This window comes from Apodemus sylvaticus, chromosome 10 (genome assembly GCF_947179515.1).
Source record: "Apodemus sylvaticus chromosome 10, mApoSyl1.1, whole genome shotgun sequence".
Classification (NCBI taxonomy): domain Eukaryota; kingdom Metazoa; phylum Chordata; class Mammalia; order Rodentia; family Muridae; genus Apodemus; species Apodemus sylvaticus.
In genome coordinates this window covers 36,671,477-36,691,412 of record NC_067481.1, presented here as the reverse complement: position 1 = coordinate 36,691,412, position 19,936 = coordinate 36,671,477, and the positions used below count along the sequence as shown (strand labels likewise).

At 48.9% G+C, this 19,936-nt stretch overlaps 1 protein-coding gene across 1 annotated transcript in view; it reads right to left on the bottom strand.

Moving 5' to 3' along the window:
• The window catches only part of Ypel2 (yippee like 2), a 54,720-nt gene that overhangs the window by 19,084 nt on the left and 15,700 nt on the right, over positions 1-19,936 (bottom strand). Inside the window, exon 2 of the mRNA XM_052195821.1 lies at positions 17,342-17,655. Within this exon, the coding sequence (XP_052051781.1) occupies positions 17,342-17,458 (117 nt within the window). The 5' untranslated portion in view covers positions 17,459-17,655. The remainder of the gene's footprint in view (positions 1-17,341; positions 17,656-19,936) is intronic.

The window sequence follows — 19,936 nt, the reverse complement described above, 5'->3', positions numbered from 1 at the left end:
CTGCTCCTACCCGAGCCAGGAAAGGCTCCACAACCTTCCGCTTCAGAGGGATGCGTCTCTAAGGCTCTGAACACCGTATAATCTGAACTGCAGGAGTTGACACAGTCTCTTACAGGGCAAACCTTCTGAGCCCATATTCTCAGCTGACCCACACACTGAAGATTTCTGATATCTGAAGTTAGACTTTCCTGAATTGTATCTGTGTGAACTTCCTCCTTGTGTCTGCTGCTCATTGGCTGGTCTAACCGGCGATCCCATCCTCCAGGCTCAATAATCAGATGGGAAAACTAAAATTGCTACCATATAATCTGGTGCTCAACTTCCTTGGCCAACACAAAAGCATTAGGGGTTCTCCGAATTATCAGGCACTGGAAGATCATTTCCTTGTCAAAAGACAAATAAAGAACTGAGGATGCCTAAATGACCCGGGAGGGGCTCAGAACCATCCTGTACGGTCACATGAATGCATACTAGTGCTCTTTATTTAAAGCTGCAGGACCGGCTGGGTACCGCGGAGGATTTCAGCCAGTCGTCTGTCCTGAAGGTGCTTATTATAATCTGGCCAAGCCGGAAACAAGCTGAAAATATGTATTTTCAAATTCTAACACTGTGGTTGGTAAAGGAGTTTAAAGAAGATGGCTAGCCTGGAGAGAGTTGGAGCATTGTCTGTCCACAGGAGAGGGCTTTCTTTGGGGAAAAAAAAAAGAATTAAACCAGCGGGACAGCGGTGGTGCGTGCCTTTAATCCCAGCACTTGGGAGGCAAAGGCAAACCTCTGAGTTTGAGGTCAGCCTGGTCTACAGAGTGAGTTCCAGGACAGCCAGGGCTATACTGAGAAACCCTGTCTCAAAAAACCAAAAGAATTAAACCTAAGAAGCCAGCAAGGTCAGAAGCCAGCAACCTACCCTTCCCACATGCGACATAAACAGTGATCCAAATAGCTATCAAAAGTACCCTGAACTAGCCGATCTCACCTCATCCACCGGGAGCTCCAATACAGGTATGAGCCACTTGTGGGCAAAATGAAAACCTTCCCCCCTTCTATTTCTCACAATTTTATACCAACGGAACATCATTTATTTTGTGAATGTGTGTACATATGGAGGTCAAAGGACAATTTCTAGAAACCAGTTCCCTCCTTCCACTCTATAGGTGGTGGGCACAAAAATCAACAGACTCAGCAGCAGGCACCTTGAGCAGCTGGGCCATCTTGTAACCCTGGGGACTATGAAGGTAGCTACTATCTACCTTTTGTGGGTGAGGAAGGCCTGGGGTCTAGGTCACTCTTAGACCCCAATGAGGCTTTGATCTGCTTCTAGCCATCTGTATGTTGGTCTGTGAGCCTGGTTATTGCGTCCTTACTCAGCTTCCATCGCTGATGGTGGTGGACAAGGTATGTGCTATCTAACAGAGGGGTAGTCAATCTGAAAGCAGAACTTGTTGGTTTTTAAACAAGAACCGGCCAGTCGAACCGAGGAGTGGATTTTCCATACAAACTGCAGCACGTTCATGTCCCGATGTTTTACATGCCAGTTACAGAGCCTCTGATTAGGTCCAGCAAGGGACTCAATTAGCATCATGGAAACACAGAGCAGATTTCAGGAGAAAGGTCAGGCACAAGCCCTAGCGCTCGCTGTTAGCCATCTGCAGAGCAGGAAGTGCTCCTCAGATCTATTTTTAATCATCTTCCCTAGGCTCTGGCTCCTGGGAGAACACAGAGGCTGGGGTTATTCTGAGACAAACATTTAATTGCCACCTTTCCATACACATCTGAAAACAGTCTCCGGATACTCAAGAGCAACTCAGACATGGAGGCCCAGTTCTTGGATTCTGTCATTCTGGTCCGGAACCATAAGGTCATTCTTTGGTAGCCATGGGTGAAGAATCACTCCCTGGGAAAGAGTCTCGAGGCTGACTGGGGTTACAACTCTACCAGGTAACTTGGTGATCTCTATAACCAGGTCTTAGGTACTGGGTAACAGGGAATCTTGGCCTCGGAATACACAGCTATTCTCCAAAGCAGGCCTACGGTGTGACCTGTGCAATCTCTTCATTGCTGCATTTATTTACACACATTTGTCTTGTTGGAAGGGTAAATTAAAATCCGTACAGCCAGGCAGAAACCAAATCCATCACTCAGTACATAGGAAGGGTAGAGAAAGGGACCCAGGCTATACTGCAGCAGGCCTGTCTAACATCTGTCCACGGTTTCTAGCCACATGTGTCTCAGTTCAGTCCAGCCTAACAAACTGGACAGTGAATCTGGCATGACCAGGGCAAATTTTGCAGAAACAAGTCTGGTTCAGGAAACCCCAGCAGAGGCCTGGAGCTAGACCTTGAGTCACCACCACCCTACCCAACACAGCACTGTGGACCTTCAGGGCACCGTGCCTGCTGACAAAGAGGCCTGGGGGGGGGGGAGGGACAGCCACCTCTCTGGCCTCCCTCTTCCCTCCTCTCAGGAGCTTATCTCCTATGTGAGTGGCACATAGGAAAGGTAAGCTGAGGAAGAGCATTTGGTCGGTTGTAGGACCTTGGTCTGGGCAGGACCTCGGCCTGAGGTGTGAAACTGGAGCCTGGGCACTGGGGAAGCAGCACTGGCTGATGACTGATAGGCAGGCCTGTGCTTTACCGGTGCTGGAATCCAAACCCCTCAGTGATGGGGAACTCTGCTCCAGTGAGCTGAAGTATACATGTGGGGCTGCGGGAGCCATCCAAAGGTCGCTCCCCTGACCTAGTTGGACCACAGTTAATTAAGGCTCCCAAGCCCTGCTGACTCTTCCATTTCCTCTTCTCCTCTGGTTTCTGGAAGGGAGTTAATCAGCAAACAATTAAGAAAGGTAACTGTTTACCCCTGCAGAGGATCATGGGTTCCCTCTCTAACCTCTCCCGTGCTATGGATCTGAGCCAACAACAAAACAAAAACAAAAGCAAAGAAACACAAACAAACAAAAAACCAAAACCAAACAAAAAGCCCTATTTAAAAGGGGGTGGGGCTAAGGGGCGGAGATGGTAAGATGGGGTGTAAGTCCAGGACACACAGGATAGAAGAAAGCCAAGGATCCAAACTGTCCTCTGACATACACACGGGATGCAGCAGGCACAGCCAAATATATCCTTCACCCCTCACACTGAGGGGGAGGAAAAAATAAATGACCTAAGATAAATAAACAGAACCCGGCCTGATGGTCCACACCTGTAATCCCAGCACTCTGGAGGTAGAGGCTGGGTGAGTTCAGGGTGTGTCTAGGTCTTTTGTAAGACCTTGTCTCTACAAAGCTAGATATGGGCTAAGGAGATGATGGTGGAGATGATGGTTCAGTGATAAAGTGGCTACGCTGCATCTACAGAAAATCTGCGCATGGGCATGGCGGCGTCCACCTGTAACCCTCCAGATTGTGATGGCAGGAAGTGTGGGTAGGAGGAGAGGAAAAGACATGGCTGAGATCTGGCAAATTCAGGGGATTTGCAGCTGGCCAGCTTTTCCAAAATACCAAGCTCTGGGTCTCTTTCTATGTGTTCTTGCACAGGCAAACTCACTGCATGCACATAAATGATGATGTAATTTTTTTTTAAAGCAACAGAAGAAGCTTCCAAGGGTGGGGCTACAACGGACAGCTTTTAATCATTCAGGCAGCCTTAACTCAAGATGTTAGGGACTCTGGGCCTAGGACCTGAGAGCCTCCAGGCCACACAGGGAGCCTTTATAAAGGTCTGCCATGGCCAGTGGCTAGCAAATGATTTACCTGACTGCTGTTTAGCTGACGGCACTGTCAGGGGGTGATGGAGCCTGGTTATTATTAATTATAAGCAGCCATAGCACATTATCAGTGCTTTATCAACTGCTGTATGTGATCAGCAGTGTTAGTCAACTCAAAGCCCTAGGCAAACAGTTTACAGAAGCTGAAGGGAAGTCGGAGGATTTCCCAGAGCCAGGCCGTGCTATAATATTCCTGTCCGTTTCCAGTCAAGTTGTATTGTCACCTCCCTCAGAGCCATTTAGTGGTTCCCGACAGCACACAAAACTGAGTCTAAACTCCTTACACTCTGTAACTAGCATCTGCAGACCTCTCTGCTTCTGAAACAGGCTCTGCTCATCTGCCTTACCTGTGGTTCTCGGCACGACCCTCGAAGACACACTCCATGCAGAATGGACCCCTGTCTTAGGCACACAGCTACAGAGTTCACGTCTATACAGTATACAGAACCATCAGAGCCTGTGTGTGTTCATCCCATTTTATGACAACTTGGCTGTCTTTTGCACTGGTACATAAGCTGTCTATAGGCATTAATTATATTCTGGCCACCTCACCAGCCCCAGAGCTGCATTCAGGAGTGTGCACTGCCTGTTTAGTGGTCAGGGAGGTTCAGAGAACTTGTTCAAAGTAACACTGAAAACTTAGCGCGAAGCCAGGCTTCAAGTACAAGTGGCTTAACCTTTCAACTCAGGATTTTGAAAATGACGCCACTGACTCTTTCCCTAATAGGGCCACACAGTGTTTTCCTGTTAGAATGAGGAGCCTTTTTAAGCTGGCTTGATCTGCAGCTTGACTCTATGGTGGGAAAAAAGCCCGGCCGAGGAATGGAATTTCCCATACAGCTGCCTCAGTTCCCTATACTATCCATGCCATGCCAACCGGGAGATTCCTGTTGAAGCCCTGTGTGGCCACTTCCCCCAACACTCAGGCCATCTCAAACATCTACCCCAGGCATTCATGTTTGTAAATGATGTTTCCGCAGAGCTCTGGCGCTGTTTGTTGATGTTTTCTCTAGTACCACAGAAGTCTGCCACTAAGACAATATAGGCTCAGCAAGGCCCAATATTTACTATTTGGTCTTTACAGAAAGTCCTGTGGACCCTTGGCTTCAACCCAAAGACGAACAGCTTAAGACTCCAGAGAGCCCATGGCTCCCAGAGACAGGCTCCCCGCTCTCACCCTTTCTTTGCAAGCTCAGTTTTTTTGAATGAAGTCATTTCTTTTTTTAGCACTGTTTGCAAGCCTGGGACCCACACTAGCCAGGCTCCATACAGGAGCCTGAATACCTAGCACATGACCTGGCACCTAATGGTGCTCAATAAATGTTTACTGAATAAACCAGGGCTTGGGAAGTCAGCCAGTCTAGCCCTGAACCAAAGTCCATCCCCTGTCAGTTTCAAGGTGACCAATCACACAGGTGGCTGGCAGCAGCCTGGTGACCTAGATGTGCCAGGGCTTATCTTATCGGCTTTCCTTCTTCCTCATGTACTTAGCCAGCACCCTGCCCCCACAGTGCCCAGGGCGGAATGGCCTGTTGTTTTCACAGAGAGGCAGACAGGCAGGGAGGAGCTTTCCTCCCCCACAGATATACTTTGCGTTTCTTCTCTCTCCTGGTAAGGGGAGGATGAAGAAATATGATTTCATTTGCTTCCTCTCCTCAGGTTTCCTGGGTGAAATCTGTCTGGAATAAGCCTCCTGGGTACCCTTCCCGTCCTTTGTAACTGTCAGGACGGAACGTGAGAGCTTAGGATGGGCTTGGGCGACTTTTAGAAGGTCCAGTGTTAGGAGCAGAGCAGTGGCTAGCTAACAGGGAGAGGCCCAGCCCCGAGGACAGACAGCCTCCCCAAATACAAGCAAACAGCGGGGCAGTTGTGCCAGGCTGAACTAGCACAGGCTGGCACTGCAGTGTGGTGGTGGTGGGGACAAGCTATGGGCACCGGGGCATCTCAAGGAAGAAAATCTGAACAGTATGGAGGTGATGGCTTCTCAGCACCACAGACAACCGCGGGGATCCAGCTCTGGGTGAGGGCTCCCATTTTGGCTGCTACCCACTATATAGCCAAAGGGTCCTGTGGGCCAGCTCAGGGAGGCCAAGACACTTTTCTATGTGCCAAGGCATCCTTCCCTAAAGTCTAAAAGCTAAGGGATGGGGCCTGTAGCAGCAGGTCTCCTGCTGGCCTCTTTTTTCACATCCATTGATGTTTCTCTATCCATTGGGAAACCAATGCTAAAAAAAGAAAAAAGAAAAAATGTTCTTAATGGAGCCAACCCTAACATGGAGGAAAAGGGGCTCCTGGCTCCTCAAAGACGGGCAAATTTCCTACTGATGGTTATAAGCTGCCCCCAAAAGACCCAACAAAGGGAGAGGAGCCGCAGGGAGGGAACAGGAGACAGACACCACCTGCTTCGGCCCTGACATTACTGTGGTCTAAAGAGGCTGTGGACCGGTGGATGCTGCTGTTTTTAGCAGCAGCTGGTGGTGCTATCTCCTCCCCCTCCCCCCTCCCCTCCTCTGACTCGAGCCCAGACACCAGCCAAAGGCCAAGGAGGGGAGAGAGCAGAGTTTGGCTGCTCTGACCTCTAAGATAATACTAGGGGATCACAGGGTCAAACCCTTCCCCTCAAGAGTTTTGCTGAATTTTGGGAACAAAGATATGGGTTTTTGTTTTGTTTTGTTTAAGATAAAGAAAATGTCTCGTTTCAAAAGAACCCCAGCCCCCATGTCCACCCTGCAGCCTCACAGAATGAGACAAACTGACAAGCCATTCCCAGCTAGGTAGGCATGCAAAGCCAGCCTGGAGACCCTCTTCCAGGGGCCAGAGCAACGGCTGTCACTGTGTGGACTGACATCTCTTTAACTGGCTGAAATGTGGGTCAAAAGCAAAACAAAAAGATAGAACCAAGCTCACAGACTAGATGGGAAGGTGCGAGCCCTCCGCTGCTAAGGGGCAAGGCCCAAGAGACAAGTACTGTTCCAAGGAGCTGCTGTTTAGCTACCTCGGCACTGTAAAGACACTCCAGGATTGCAAAGGCGCCTGTCACTGAGGACAACTGATAGCTGCCATGCAAGAGCTAAGGCTCCGGGAAGAAAGGCGACACCCAGGAGCAGCCCCTGGTTATATCTGAATGTCACATCCCGTCCAATTTTACTCAGCAAATCTTGAGGGAACAGCAGAAATCACTGCCACTACCACGCCCGTACTTTGTATCATGCTACACACGCGCGCAACTTTCCGGTTATCTTGTTTAGTTTCTCTTTAAAACTATGCTCTCACGTTGTCGCTTAGGTTGCATGGCTACCGGGCGAGTGGCGGAGGTTGGATTGCTGGCTTCTTGGTGAGCACCAAGCTGTAGCCGTGGCTCCTCTTCTGCAGTGCCCTGTGTTCAGGCTGGGGGAGGTGGAGGGAACCTTGCCAGTCTAGCATCCTGCACTTATACGCAGCACGGAGAAAAGAGCACCAGAGTGGAGCAGTCCTGGAGCACCACAGGCTTGGCACCTTCACCTCCCTGGCGGCAGGGGCTGGACCCAGTGCTTACAAGCACCTGCTCTGGGCAAGGCAGTAAGCGGTGGGCAGTGAGGCAGCAGAGAATAAAGTCAAAAGGCCCTCCTCCTCTTCTCTCTCTGGGCCCTGGTTTCCTAAGCCATAAAAGGAGAGAGCTCAGGTTTAAAGGCATTCAGTTCTAAAGTTCTGAGGGCATTTAGAAGCTCATTAGAAAACAAGGCAATTATACCTGAAAAAAGTGCATCTATCTGCTGGGGCTGTGGGGTGTGGACCCAGAACGCAAGAGTCAGAGACAGGAGGGTCCAGCCTGGCCTAGGCTTCACAAGGAGACTTTCTGTGGGATGGGGGTGGGGCTTAAAAACCAGGCAGTTCTGTAAGGATTCAAAGCAGGGAGGGACTCTTACAGGCCAGGCAAGACAACCTAGCAAACAACCTCAGCTAGTCTTTGAGAATGGGTAGATATTTCAAGTAGTAGGATGGTGCTTATCTAGCTTGGGTTTGGTGCTAGGTTCCATTCCAAGGCCCACCCCCAGCCTCCAATGTATGGAAATTAAGTGGAGGAACAAGGAAGATTCCCCAGCATGGGCTATGTCAGGAACAGAGGCCGCCCAAAAGGAGCAGCCAGGCCACATGGGCTGTGATGAGAACTGGGTGGCTCCAGATTTGGTTCCTCTGTAACCCCGGCCTCAGGCATGCCCAAGATGCCTTCCTAGAAGGACTGTTGTAAAGTACAGGAAGGAGAAGCATCTGAAACACTCTGACAGGCAGCCCACAGCCAAGAGCAGTGATGTAAATTTCTTGGGTTGCCTTTTTTTTTTTTTTTTAATGATACCGAAACCAATCTCATCAGTAACATTCTTCTGCCTTCCGAGGTGAGCGTTGGTGTCTCACCTACTAAGATCCCGGCCCTCACTTCAAGACTCATGCTGGCTTCATCTCCTCATCCCAGGCCTCTAGAACAAGTGTTTAAAGAATTATTATTCAAGTTGGGTCTAGGATTCTATGACTACAATCCTGGTGCCAGGCAGGCTAAGACAGAGGATGCCAGGTCAACACAGATGACCTATCAAAACCGTCTTTAAAGGGAGGGGGAATAGGATTGAACAAAAGAAATAAAATACTGAGCAACCTGTACAAAAACTTAGACTCTGGTCAGGTCTGACAGCCAAACCAGCAGTGGGACAGCCATAGCCTTATCATTCCGGAGACCACAGGAAGGCACAAAGGCAGGCGCAAGCGGGGCAGCTTACAGCTAAGTCCTGTTCCCAAACATGAACACTCCTGAGAAAGTTTCCACCAAGAGTAGTAATGGTGGCTACCTGTAATCTCAGCAAGAGGCTGAAGCAAGTCTGAAGACGGCATTATATAGAGTTCTAGACCAGCCTGGGCTACAGAGCAAAACCATATCTCAAAGTAAATAAAATTTAAGTGTATGTGTATGTATGTGTCTATCCCTCATGGATTTTGAATAGAAATATAAGCTTATGAATAGTTGTCTAAATACTAACATAAAACTCAATCTTAGAGGTATAGTCATATAAAATCCAATCTTAGGGTATAGTCCACAATCTTGGGGTGCAGTCTGGTACATGTTTGTCAGCATCAGAACAGGCTTGCAGTACATGACTCATTTTGTCAACTCAACATCTCTTTCTGGTATTTAGAGGAACCACAAAGAAAGGATCCCATTTGAGCGCCTTTGTGTTCCAGTTCCCTGCAGTCTGCAGCAAGACACAGTCTTGGTCCCAGAGCACCCCTGATAACAGACGGAGAGTGACACAGGTGCCCCATCATTCACTTTCCCAGGGAGCAATCACAAGGTCAGCATGACTCTCATCTAAAGCGTGAACTGATGGTGGAGGGCATTGTCTCAACCCCACAGTATGCACCGATGTACACCAAGCAGCAGTCCACAGTGGAGTCCTGAATGCCATGCTGTTTCCAGAACATTCAGACCACAGCAGTGGAGCTGCGGGCATAGTAAGTTGTCACTTCAGCCCCTCTTCAGCTCATCTTCCACACCACAAGCGGGACACAGCATGACTTACTCAGTTGTCTTGGGGTTTTACTGCTGTGAACAGACACCATGACCAAGGCAACTCTTAGAAGAACATTTATCTGGGGCTGCCTTACAGGTTCAGAGGTTCAGTCCATTATCATCAAGCCAGCATCCAGGCAGGCGTGGTGCAGGAGGAGCTGAGAGGTCTACATCTTCATCTGAAGGCTGCTAGGAGAAGACTGGCTTCCAGGCAGCTTGGATGAGGGTCTTAAAGCCCACCCCCACAAGGTCACACCTACCCCAACAGGGCCACACCTTCTAAGAGTGCCACTCCCTAGACTGAACATATACAAACCATCACACCCAGCCTAAAGTAACTCACACTGCCAACAGGATGAAGCCTCAACTTCCAGCAAAATGGCTTCAACCTTCTCCTTCAATGTCTTTTCATTTATTAACCCTGGAGAAAGGCTTCTCTCTGCAGCCTTCCTGCACAGCCTGTGTGCATGGAGCCCCTCTCACCATTTCTACATGCTTCTAAGCACAGTGGTTGAAGGTCCCCGGCCTCAGTTTCCTAAGGGCTGGGATTCCCAGGCATGTTCCTCCACACTTGAGACTTAGTCATAGACACTTCCTTCAAGTACAGCCAGAACCATACTCTCTAGGCTGACAGGGGGTCAACTTGTTTCTTTACTTGCTCAGTCAACAGCATCAAATATCAGTGCTATTTTCCTCTAATCACATACATAATTCCAGGGATTCCACAGACCCCAGACTGGGACTCTGGTGAGAACCTGCCTCCTGGTGCTAGTCATATATATTTTTTGGTTTTTCCAAGACAGGGTTTCTCTGAGTAGTTCGGGCTGTCCTGGAACTCACTCTGTAGACCAGGCTGGCCTTGAACTCAGAAATCCTTCTGCCTCTGCCTCTGCCTCCCAAGTGCTGGGATCAAAGGCGTGCGCCACCACCGCCTGGCTGGTGCTAGTCTTATTTTACTACTAGATAATCTGCCATTTTGAAGAACAGTGTAGCCAGAACAACATGACATTATAACCACCCCGTCACAGACTGATGGGACACGGATGTCATCACACTAGTGATGACTGGCTCAGGTCAAGTACAAACTTTCTGAGGGATGAAGCTATTGTCTCCTTGAGGATCAAAGCTCCTTTTCACAACTGTTGTAGACAGTAGCTCCTATCTGCTGCACCGCCAGGCACAGAGAGAGAGCTCTGTGTATATGTGGCATTTGTGCAAGGACAGACAGGAGTGAATGAAACTCGGGAAAACACGAGCTCAGTCCCCGCTGTCATTACAGGATCAGCCTCATCTGTGGCTCTTCTTTCTCCCCCCTGAAGACACCACATAGCACAGCATTTCCAGGTCCCAAATAGCATATTACCAAGAAATGCGGCAATCCAACCAAGTCATGTGGCTCAAAGAATTTTCTGTTCAGCTTTCTTTTGTCCGACATACGCGCACACACGTGTCCCTTCAAGACATTCAGGCTGGGGAGAGGGAGGGCTTGCTGCACAGGCAGGGGGACCTGAGTTTGAACCTCACAACCCATATTTTTAAAAAGTGGGTGTGAAGGGGAGAAGCTGGGTGTGGAAATAAGATAGGTGTGGTGGAATGCACCTGCAATACCTGCAACTGGGAGACAGAGGCTGGGAGATTCCTGGGACTCGCTGGCCAGCCAGTCAGCCACGCCTAATCAGTGAGTTCTAGGCCAGTAAGAGACAAAGTGGACAACAGCTGAGGAATAATACTGAAGACTGACCTCTGACCTCCACACAGAAGCACATGTACAAAGATGCAGGCATATCTAGACAGACAAACAGACACACAGGCGCGCACACATACACAAACACACACACACACTGTGGGGAGTGCAGGGGGAAGAAAAGAAGAAAAAACCACAAAGACTCAGGTCACAACGCTTTCATCAAGGTCACACAGCAATGGTTCAACCACCAGTCTCAGAGCCTTTTAATTACTGGGATACAACTGAAGCCCTGGTACTCAAAAACTTTTATGAGCTAGATATTTATAGATTTGACTTTAATCCTCCCCACTGTCAATAGAAATACTAATTTTATCTCAGTTTTTTCTTTAAAACAAATAGAACATACATCCATTGGATTTTAAAATAAGTTTTTTTGCAAAGAGCTGGAGAGATAGCTCAGCAGTTAAGAGAGGACCAGAGTTCAAGTCCCAGAACCCACATGATAGCTCGGGACCATACATACATTCAGGAAAACACATACACACCCAAATTAGAGTTCAACATAATTTGCAAGCTAGAGACAGATGCTAAAGGACTAGTCACCGAGGGCTGGGTCATACAGAAATGTTCCTTATGTATTACTACCTTCTATGGGAGCACATATCAACACTGTTGTAACGGTCCAATGTCTGTCTGCTTTCAGTTTTACCTAAAGAAAAGGAAATGCAGGCATTTTCTATGCTTTTACACTCTTCATGTGGTGTTTTTCTTCTGTTTGAAATCGGACTTTGTACAGCTCAGGTTGGCCTCAAATTTGCTATGTAGCTAAGGATGACCTTTGAACTTCTTGACTCTTCTGTCTCCATTTCCCTACTGCTGGAATTACATGTATCTGTGGTTCTGGGGATCTAATTTAGGGCTTCCTACATGCTAGTTTAAACATTCTAGATACACCCTCTGCTCGGGGCCTTAAGAGCAGTGAAAGAGCAGCAGTTTAACTTGTGGCTTGTAACCCTCGGAGGGGTCAATGACCCTTTTATAAGGATTGCCTTAAGACCATCCTGTATACCAGATATATACACTATGATTCATAACAGTAGCAAAATTACAGTTATGCATATGGCAATGGAAGTAATTTTATGGCTGGAATTTACCACAACATGAGGATCTGTATTAAAGGGTCCTAGCATTGGGAAGGTTGAGAACATCTGCTTTAGAGGATTTATTAAGGGCATAAAATGGTGGGCAGAAGAAACTAAGCGAAACAAAGGATGGTCAGCAGGATGGGGCAAGTCCCTGTGCTGCCACATCAGCACCCCACCATGTCTGTGACCTATAAGCCATTGCACTGGAGCGAGAGGTCAAAGTCTTACTGGGAACCACAGGTGTCAACACTATGGCTCAAAGGCACAGGTGGGAAACAAGGGCACCTTCGCCCTTTGGCAGCCACATGATCAATACAGCTGTAGCACATATTGCCCTCCTGACTCTCTTCTCAAAGCAATGCTGCATCTAATCTCTTGGCAGGAGAAAGAGTCCAAATGCCACCACCGCCAGCCCGAGGAACCCCACAAGGAACAAAAAAACCTGCCTCCCAAGTTCCTAGCCTCAGAAGGATCACCAGAAGCCAGAAGGCGAGTGAGCTCCTCACACGGATCGGATCGTGGCCCAGGCTGAGAGAGCCCCTCCCCCCCCATGCCCCCCCCCCTTCAGTTCAGAGGCCGTGTGACCTAAGACTGCTTTACTGTCGTACTCTGACCTGTTTCCTGGCCCAGACTACACGGCCTTGCAGTTCCAGACCATCTCTGTCTCCAGAAAATAATCAGACCCAAAGATCTAACCAAACAGTAACAAGTAGGTTGGGTGGTGAGCAAACTATTTCTTCTTTCCACCTGCCCTGGACATCCACCTAACTGCCTCCCACAATGCCCTTCCTTCCTATAAGGATCAAGTCTTGGAATGAAGTCACAAATTCACAAACGCCCTGCTGCTCCAGTTAAGGGTTGGCAGGACAGCAAGGGGGCTGGAGGGGGGGCGGGGGGGGGGGAGGCCTCCACACAGCTGGACTCCAGTGGTATGGCCTGTAAACCTTGGCTACTTGGGAGGTTGAGGCAGTACTCACTGATTGACCCGGTAGGAGCCATTATTATTTTACAACCCAAGTGTATTTTTATGCTGGCTGGGGCTGGCAACATTAAGAACAATAATGCAAGCAATTCTTCATGCCAACTTGAAATATCTCTGCAGACAAACACCCCAGCATGTGGACCATAACACCCTCAAGAAAAGAGATCGTGGGATGCCTTAGCACATTCTCTAGATGGTTCTATTATCAATTCAAAAGTCTCCCCTCCCACAGTCTGGAGGGTGTGTTACTGCCTGTAGACATCCTGGGCTATCAACTGTCCTCTCCCTACATCCAGTGCCTATGCACGAGGTCTTGATGGAAGAAAACTCCTGACTTTAGAAGAATATTCCTCCAACCTGCTCCCGGCTTTACATCTGGAATAATAAGGCCAAGAGAAGAAATGGAACTACTTGATTCTGCAAAGATCTTTGTCATTCACAATCCCCACCCTGATCGCATCTGAGTTGTGTGGCAACCCAATGAGGTAAGGCTGCTGCTCCCTTCCCAGTGAGGTATGCCTTGCTATGGAGACAGCACCGGGAGGCACACACTAAATGCTAGTTACCTGCCACCTGATATGGTCTCAGTGTCTACCCATCCCCCAACTGTACTGAAATAGATGCATTGGGACATGTGGCTTTAAGGACGTTATTGGGCCATGAAGGCAGGCAGAGCCCTCATAAGTCAGAATATTGTCAGTATAAAGGAGGCAGAACAAGCCAACCACTGTGGTACCTGCCCTGTATACCTGGAAGCAGAAAGACCTCTTAAGTCCCAGCAGTTAAAGACCATAACAGGGGCAACTCCACAAGGCAGTCTCATAGCATATACACAACATAATAATAGAGAAATAAGCCAGAGGAAGATCTTTTGCCCCTCCCCCATAAGGCCACACAGCAATGAGCCGTGTGCGAACTGGAAAGTAAACCCTGAGACACCGAGCCTGCCAAATTTCCAAATCCGGGGTTTTCCGGCCTCCAGACATGTGTGAGAGGTAAACTTGCTTGTTCAGGAGCCACATTGTTGACAGGCCAATGACTCCAGCCTCTGCAGACTTCAGGCACTACAAACACAGAGGACACCATTTTGCCCATTTTGTAAGAAACTGAGCTTGGGGGGTGGGGTGGGCGTGGGGGGTGGGGTTGGACAGCTGGTTGCTGGCAACTTAGCTCCTGGGTATGTAAAGTGAGCCGGGCAGGAAGTGAGCCCAGCACAGAGCTCTCCACCAGCAGAATCAACACACTCAACTGTTTAAAACTTTACAATGTTGCACTTCCCTGGTGGCCTGGCCACGCTGATAGGAAGGGCCCCTGAAGTCCCCTGTTCATCCTAGACACTCACTCCTCTGGGCCTTTGGGTGTCTCTCTCCATCATGAAGGCAGGCTATTTTTTTGTTCCCCAAACACCCAGCTTTCTGACTAAAGACCCTATTACAAGTACAAAGCCTCATTAATTCACTGGGGTTCCCGCCCCGCCCCGCCTGACTTTCTGCTGTCCAGCTCTCAACTCCTACTGGGCAGACTCTGAAACCACAGGAGATTAAGTCAAGAGGAGAACGAACAGGAGGGACATTCTCGCCTCGAACTTTCCTAAATGGAGGGGGGAGGGCAAGAAAAGAAAGGGCCATTTTTCCGAGGAGGGGGCCGTGGCAATGATCTTTCCATTAAGCGGACGTGCATAAGAATGTATAGATTATTTAATGCCGGGGGTGGCTGTGAGCAGAATAAAGGAATCTTTGTACAGTGCCAAGCACAGTTCCCTCGCTCTTTCCCCAGTCAGGCATTTCACCCAACTCTTTAAATCATCCGTCCCTAATGTACCCCATCTGTACACTGGCTGTAGCCAATGAAATCAAAGCCTCTGCTGACTTTGGCTGAGACCTGTGAGCCTTCCTGCCCCAGACAGGGTAGAAGGACACAATTCGGCTTTTCCTGCTTCTTCCTTGTCTTCTCCCAAGGCTCAAACATCATCTGTCCATTATCTGATCATTTACAGAGCTTCTGCCATGGGTCCAATTCTGATCAGGGGACTAAGTCAGATAGAACCCTCAGAAGGACAAGGAAGGCTGGAGAGAGGTGGCAAGGCAGGGCCTGCCCTGGGCAAAGGTGTGTGACACCGTTACCAGCATGCTCGTGAAACACTGCTAGTGTCTCGTGGCTAAAACAAAGCAAGGCCCTGCACACCTGCCTAACTAAATGCAGCAGATGTGACCCCGGAAGCCACTGCGACCCCGGAAGCCACTGCGACCCCGGAAGCCACTGCGACCCCGGAAGCCACTGCGACCTCGGAAGCCACTGCGACCCCGGAAGCCACTGCGACCCCGGAAGCCACTGCGACCCTGGAAGCCACTGCGACCCCGGAAGCCACTGCCATCTCTATGTCCAGCTTCCACCTGTCTTTTCAGGCCAAGCTCAAAGAAAGGTCTTTGTCAAGAAATTCCAACTGAACACCAGCAGACAATAATCACTTTTCTTAGCCTCCATGTTGAGATCTTGAACGATACTTTGAGTCTCAGCTTCCCACTGGTATGACAGGACTAACCACTCACCTTAAAGAATCATATGGGTTAGTGAGAGAGCAGTGCTCAGTACAAAAAAGATGCAAAAGCGAACCTTATTGGAGCCTCGACTTCTTACACCACAGAACACTTCTTCCTTGTGTTAAAATGGTGCCTTAGATTCCTCCCTAGATAGAAACACTTATTTTGGAAATGTCTACAAAAAAAGGTTGTGGAAGGGGAGACGGAGCCAACTCAAATACAAGTTTGCGGGCTCATGTTCCACGTCAGGAGGCTGGCTAGCTCTCCCACTGACGTGGCCTCCCATATCCAAATTTCCAGCCAACGCTTTACCCCCAAAACTCAGGAAATCTGCAAAAAGATGAATGATATGCTATAGGTGGAAAGCAAAGGCTGGCTTAAGTGTAAATAATGTAAAGTTCAGGAATGCAGAAGAGAGTTGGAAATGGACCCTGGGCGCATCAAGTTTGTAGGTTAGTAAGCACCCTGGAATAGAAGCCTAAGAGGTCTGTTCTGGGGCCTCAGGTTAGGCTCTATTACCACAGACTTGATTGTCTGTGCAGCCCTCATGTGCCAGTCACGTCAGCCTGCCGAAAAGGAATGCTGGCTGTCACTCACTCATCCTCATCGGGAGCCGAGACTATAAAACCTAAGGAAAAGAACGCAGCGGTGCCTTCGGCGCAGTTCTTGCAAACAGTTTGAGATTGCTATTTTTTTTTAAAGTCTGGTTCTGCATAAGTATCTGTTTGTCCTCTAATTGTTTGAAGGCTAGCTTCTCAGGAAAGATGCTATTGAGGGGGAAATTCTCCCACGATCTTTTCCTCGTCATCCAGCCCCAGTAAAACCTGTTTCTCCTCCCCTGGGAATCTAGGGCCAGGAGGGAGATAGCTCCCTTGAGAATGAATGCTGCCCAAAGTATTGGGTTCCTGTATTACACAATTATGATGCTGGGTCTATTTAGTGGTAACCCCCAGCCTCAACTTCAGAAGCAGCTATCAAGGCACCTCTGGGAAACCAGAAGCTCATTCTTCAAATCTCTGATCTGTGATCAAATGCCACGCTGCATTACTTCATGTCTGAAGGTCCCAACAGGCCAGGAGTTCAGCTTCTTCAAAAGAACTTTTGCTCCTTCCCAAAGAACAAGTTTCATAATGCTACAGCCTCTCAACGCTCCCTGGGGCTTGACAGGGGCTCTCCCACCTCGGCTAACCAAGCTGCTCCAGTGGGCTTGAAGTGTGGCTCTGTGGTCAAGTTCTTGCCTAACATCCAGAGGCCCGGATGGACTGCAAACCAAACACCACCCTCCACAAGACCCTCTCTTCCTCACCTCTCTGACAATTCACTTCCAAGCAGAAAGCATTTATTTACCAAGCTAAATCAAGTAAACACAAGGGTTTAAAACTGTTCCTTATTTCTACCAAGCTAAACTAAGTAAACAAACATAAGGTTCTAAAACTTGTCCTGCCTAGTTTGGCCTGGGAGCTGCCAGGCCCCAAAGCCTCTGACGCGGTTGACATCTAACTTCCAAAATAACACACAGAACCACTTTTCTGTTCCCACAAATCAGAGTTAACTCTCAGTTGAGAAGACAGCCTGTGGGTCAGCCCTCCCCTTATATAAAAGACAGCATGCACATGTTCCCAGACTATATGAGAGAGCTTGGAAGTCTGTGACCCCAGGAACAGGGAGTGCCCTCCACAGTGGCAGTACCTTGGAAATGAGTTCGTCATGATTGGCCAAGTGGGCTCGGCAGTGAATGCAGCTATAGGTTCGGTGGCAGGAGGGTAGGTATGCCTGGAAAGTCTTGGATCTTGTCATCTTCACCATTGGCGCTGCTGAGCGTGGGGCGAACTCCGGGGCAGCCCACGAGGCACTCCCACAGGATGGGTCGCACGGGAAACACCGAAAGACACAGGTAAAGGCCGTGGTTTGGCAGGGGGTGGGTGTGCGGCAGGCTCCACACACTGGTGACGTCTTCAGAAGAAGGACTCTCTAGTAGAGATCTAGAGCTGGTTCTCAGCAGCCTGCAGCAGAGGCAAAACAGCTATCAGCAGATAGAACAAATCATCATATAAGAGAGGGCAGCAGACACTGGGCACAGAAACTGTTGCCTTTGCTATTCCCTCTTGCTGTGTCCTCTCTAGCCTGGCTGCTCCCATAGATAGTTGGAGGTCCAGTATTAGCACAGCATTTGCAAGAATTACACAGGCACCCAGCAAACTGGCATCATCACTGTCCCTGGTCAAAGATCTGATAGACTGAAGATAGGCTCTGCACAGTCCCAGGGAAAAGACCAGCAGTCATCACCCCTGACTGGCAGCTACTCACTGTCCTGTTTGTGTCTCGTCTACTTTCAGATACCAGGAGGGTCCCAGCACTCAGAGCCACAGCCAGTAGAGGAGGCAAACCACAGACCAGCCTCTGTTGGAATAAGTGTGCGATACAAAAGACCAACTTCCCACTTACTAAAACCCCTGGGGAGGGTAGCCAGCTTGGGAAGTGATTCAAACCTTTGTAACACCTTGGCCAGTGTAATAATATGTATGTTTATGTATTTTAAAAGGTAAGTAGAAAAACCATAATGACCATGAATTTCACAACTTCTTTCCGATTTTGTCTCCTACATTACTTTCCATAGGTAGAAGATTCTACCATGTAGCCGGGCGGTGGCGCACACCGCACCTGGGAGGCAGAGGCAGGCGGATTTCTGAGCTCAAGGCCAGCCTGGTCTACAGACAGCCAGGGTTACACAGAGAAACCCTGTCTCAAAAAACCAAAAAAAGAAAAAAAAAAGAAAGAAAGAAAAAGACCCTACTATGTAGTCCCAGCTTTCTCATTCTTCTGGGAACACAGGGCACAGAGTGGGAGGAGGAGTGAGGCTCGCAGTGGTACTACCACTGAATGAATGAATGAATGAATGACTCTAAAGCTTCGTTTACCCGAGGCTCCGGCAACCTGTCCACTCCCTGGACTTCTAACGAGGGAGGCGTTCCCACTTGCCTACCTTCCCAGCAGAGCCATAGAGGGTTAATTAACACCTGCATCATGCTTTGAAGATTAAATTATTTAGAGAAATGGGGGGGGGGAAGACAAATAAAATAAGCTCTTGCTGGACTGTCTGGGATCCATCTGGACTTAAGAGAAATCCTGCAAATCATAATGTTTTTTCTTCCTCTAAATCCACTAGAAACAAGTCTTCCAGGAAAGGCTGTGTACCCTCTCCCACCAACCTGCCTTTCATCCTTCCCACACCAGCCACTGGGCCTCTCTACCTTCTGGAGTGGGTAATACCACTGCCCACCGCTCGGCACTACAGTGAAGACAAGAGCGGCTATTATCCCTCACGCATGTCTCTCCGCAGTATCCTTGAGCCAAGCAGGCTCCATGTGTAACACACATCTCTCATGTGACTTGTCTGATTTCTAAAGGGATCCAGATTCAAACCCACGGGGGCCAGGGCATGTCGTCTTCCCTGCTCCGTCTCCCACCTGCTCAAGATGAGGAATTGGGTTACACACAGAAATGCTGGCAGGAGACTGAGGCGGGAAATGATACCTTACACTGTGCCTCTGACTTAGGCTTAGCCACAGATGATACAGATGCCTTGGGTCCCAAGCTAGCCTGCCGTGGGCGACCAAGAGCTGAGAGGTGAAAGAGCTAAGTTAGGCTTTCCCCACCCTTCATTGGGTTTCCTGACTCATGCTGGATATTTCCAATACCTCGACTCTGCTGCTAGCAAGGATAAAAATTCCAGAAGAGGACATAGAGACGTGGAAGCAGCATCCAGGCACAGTTCACACCAAATGCCGCTGTTTTGTTTATTAGCAGGTGGGAGTTCTTTTTTGTTTGGTCTGGGTTGTGTTTGTTTGCTTTCTTCATGGCCCAGGCAGGACTTCTTGCCTCGGTTCCTTAGAGCTGGAATTAGAAGCGTGCAGCACCATGCCCAGCTGTCTAAGCCAGATGCTTCAAGTCCACAGCCGTGGCTGCCCAGCGGCTAGGATGAGTAGCACCGAACCCAGGTCTTACACAAACACCAGCAAGAGAAAAGAAAGCAATGGCTCTGGCGGCCTTTCTGCTTTAGAGAGGCCACATGGTGTGTTTTCTTAAGCATGCAGACAGCTTCTCAATTATGCATTTCCCTGGAGTAGAATTATTTCTTTTCTCACTGCTCCTCTGTAGGAAGCCTAAAAAAAAGTACACAGGCAGAGGTTCCTGGTTATGCCCTGAATCCACAAACACTGAATTCACAGTTCTGTCTACGGAATAAAGATCTGCAGCATCTTAAGTGTTGAGTCCATAAACATG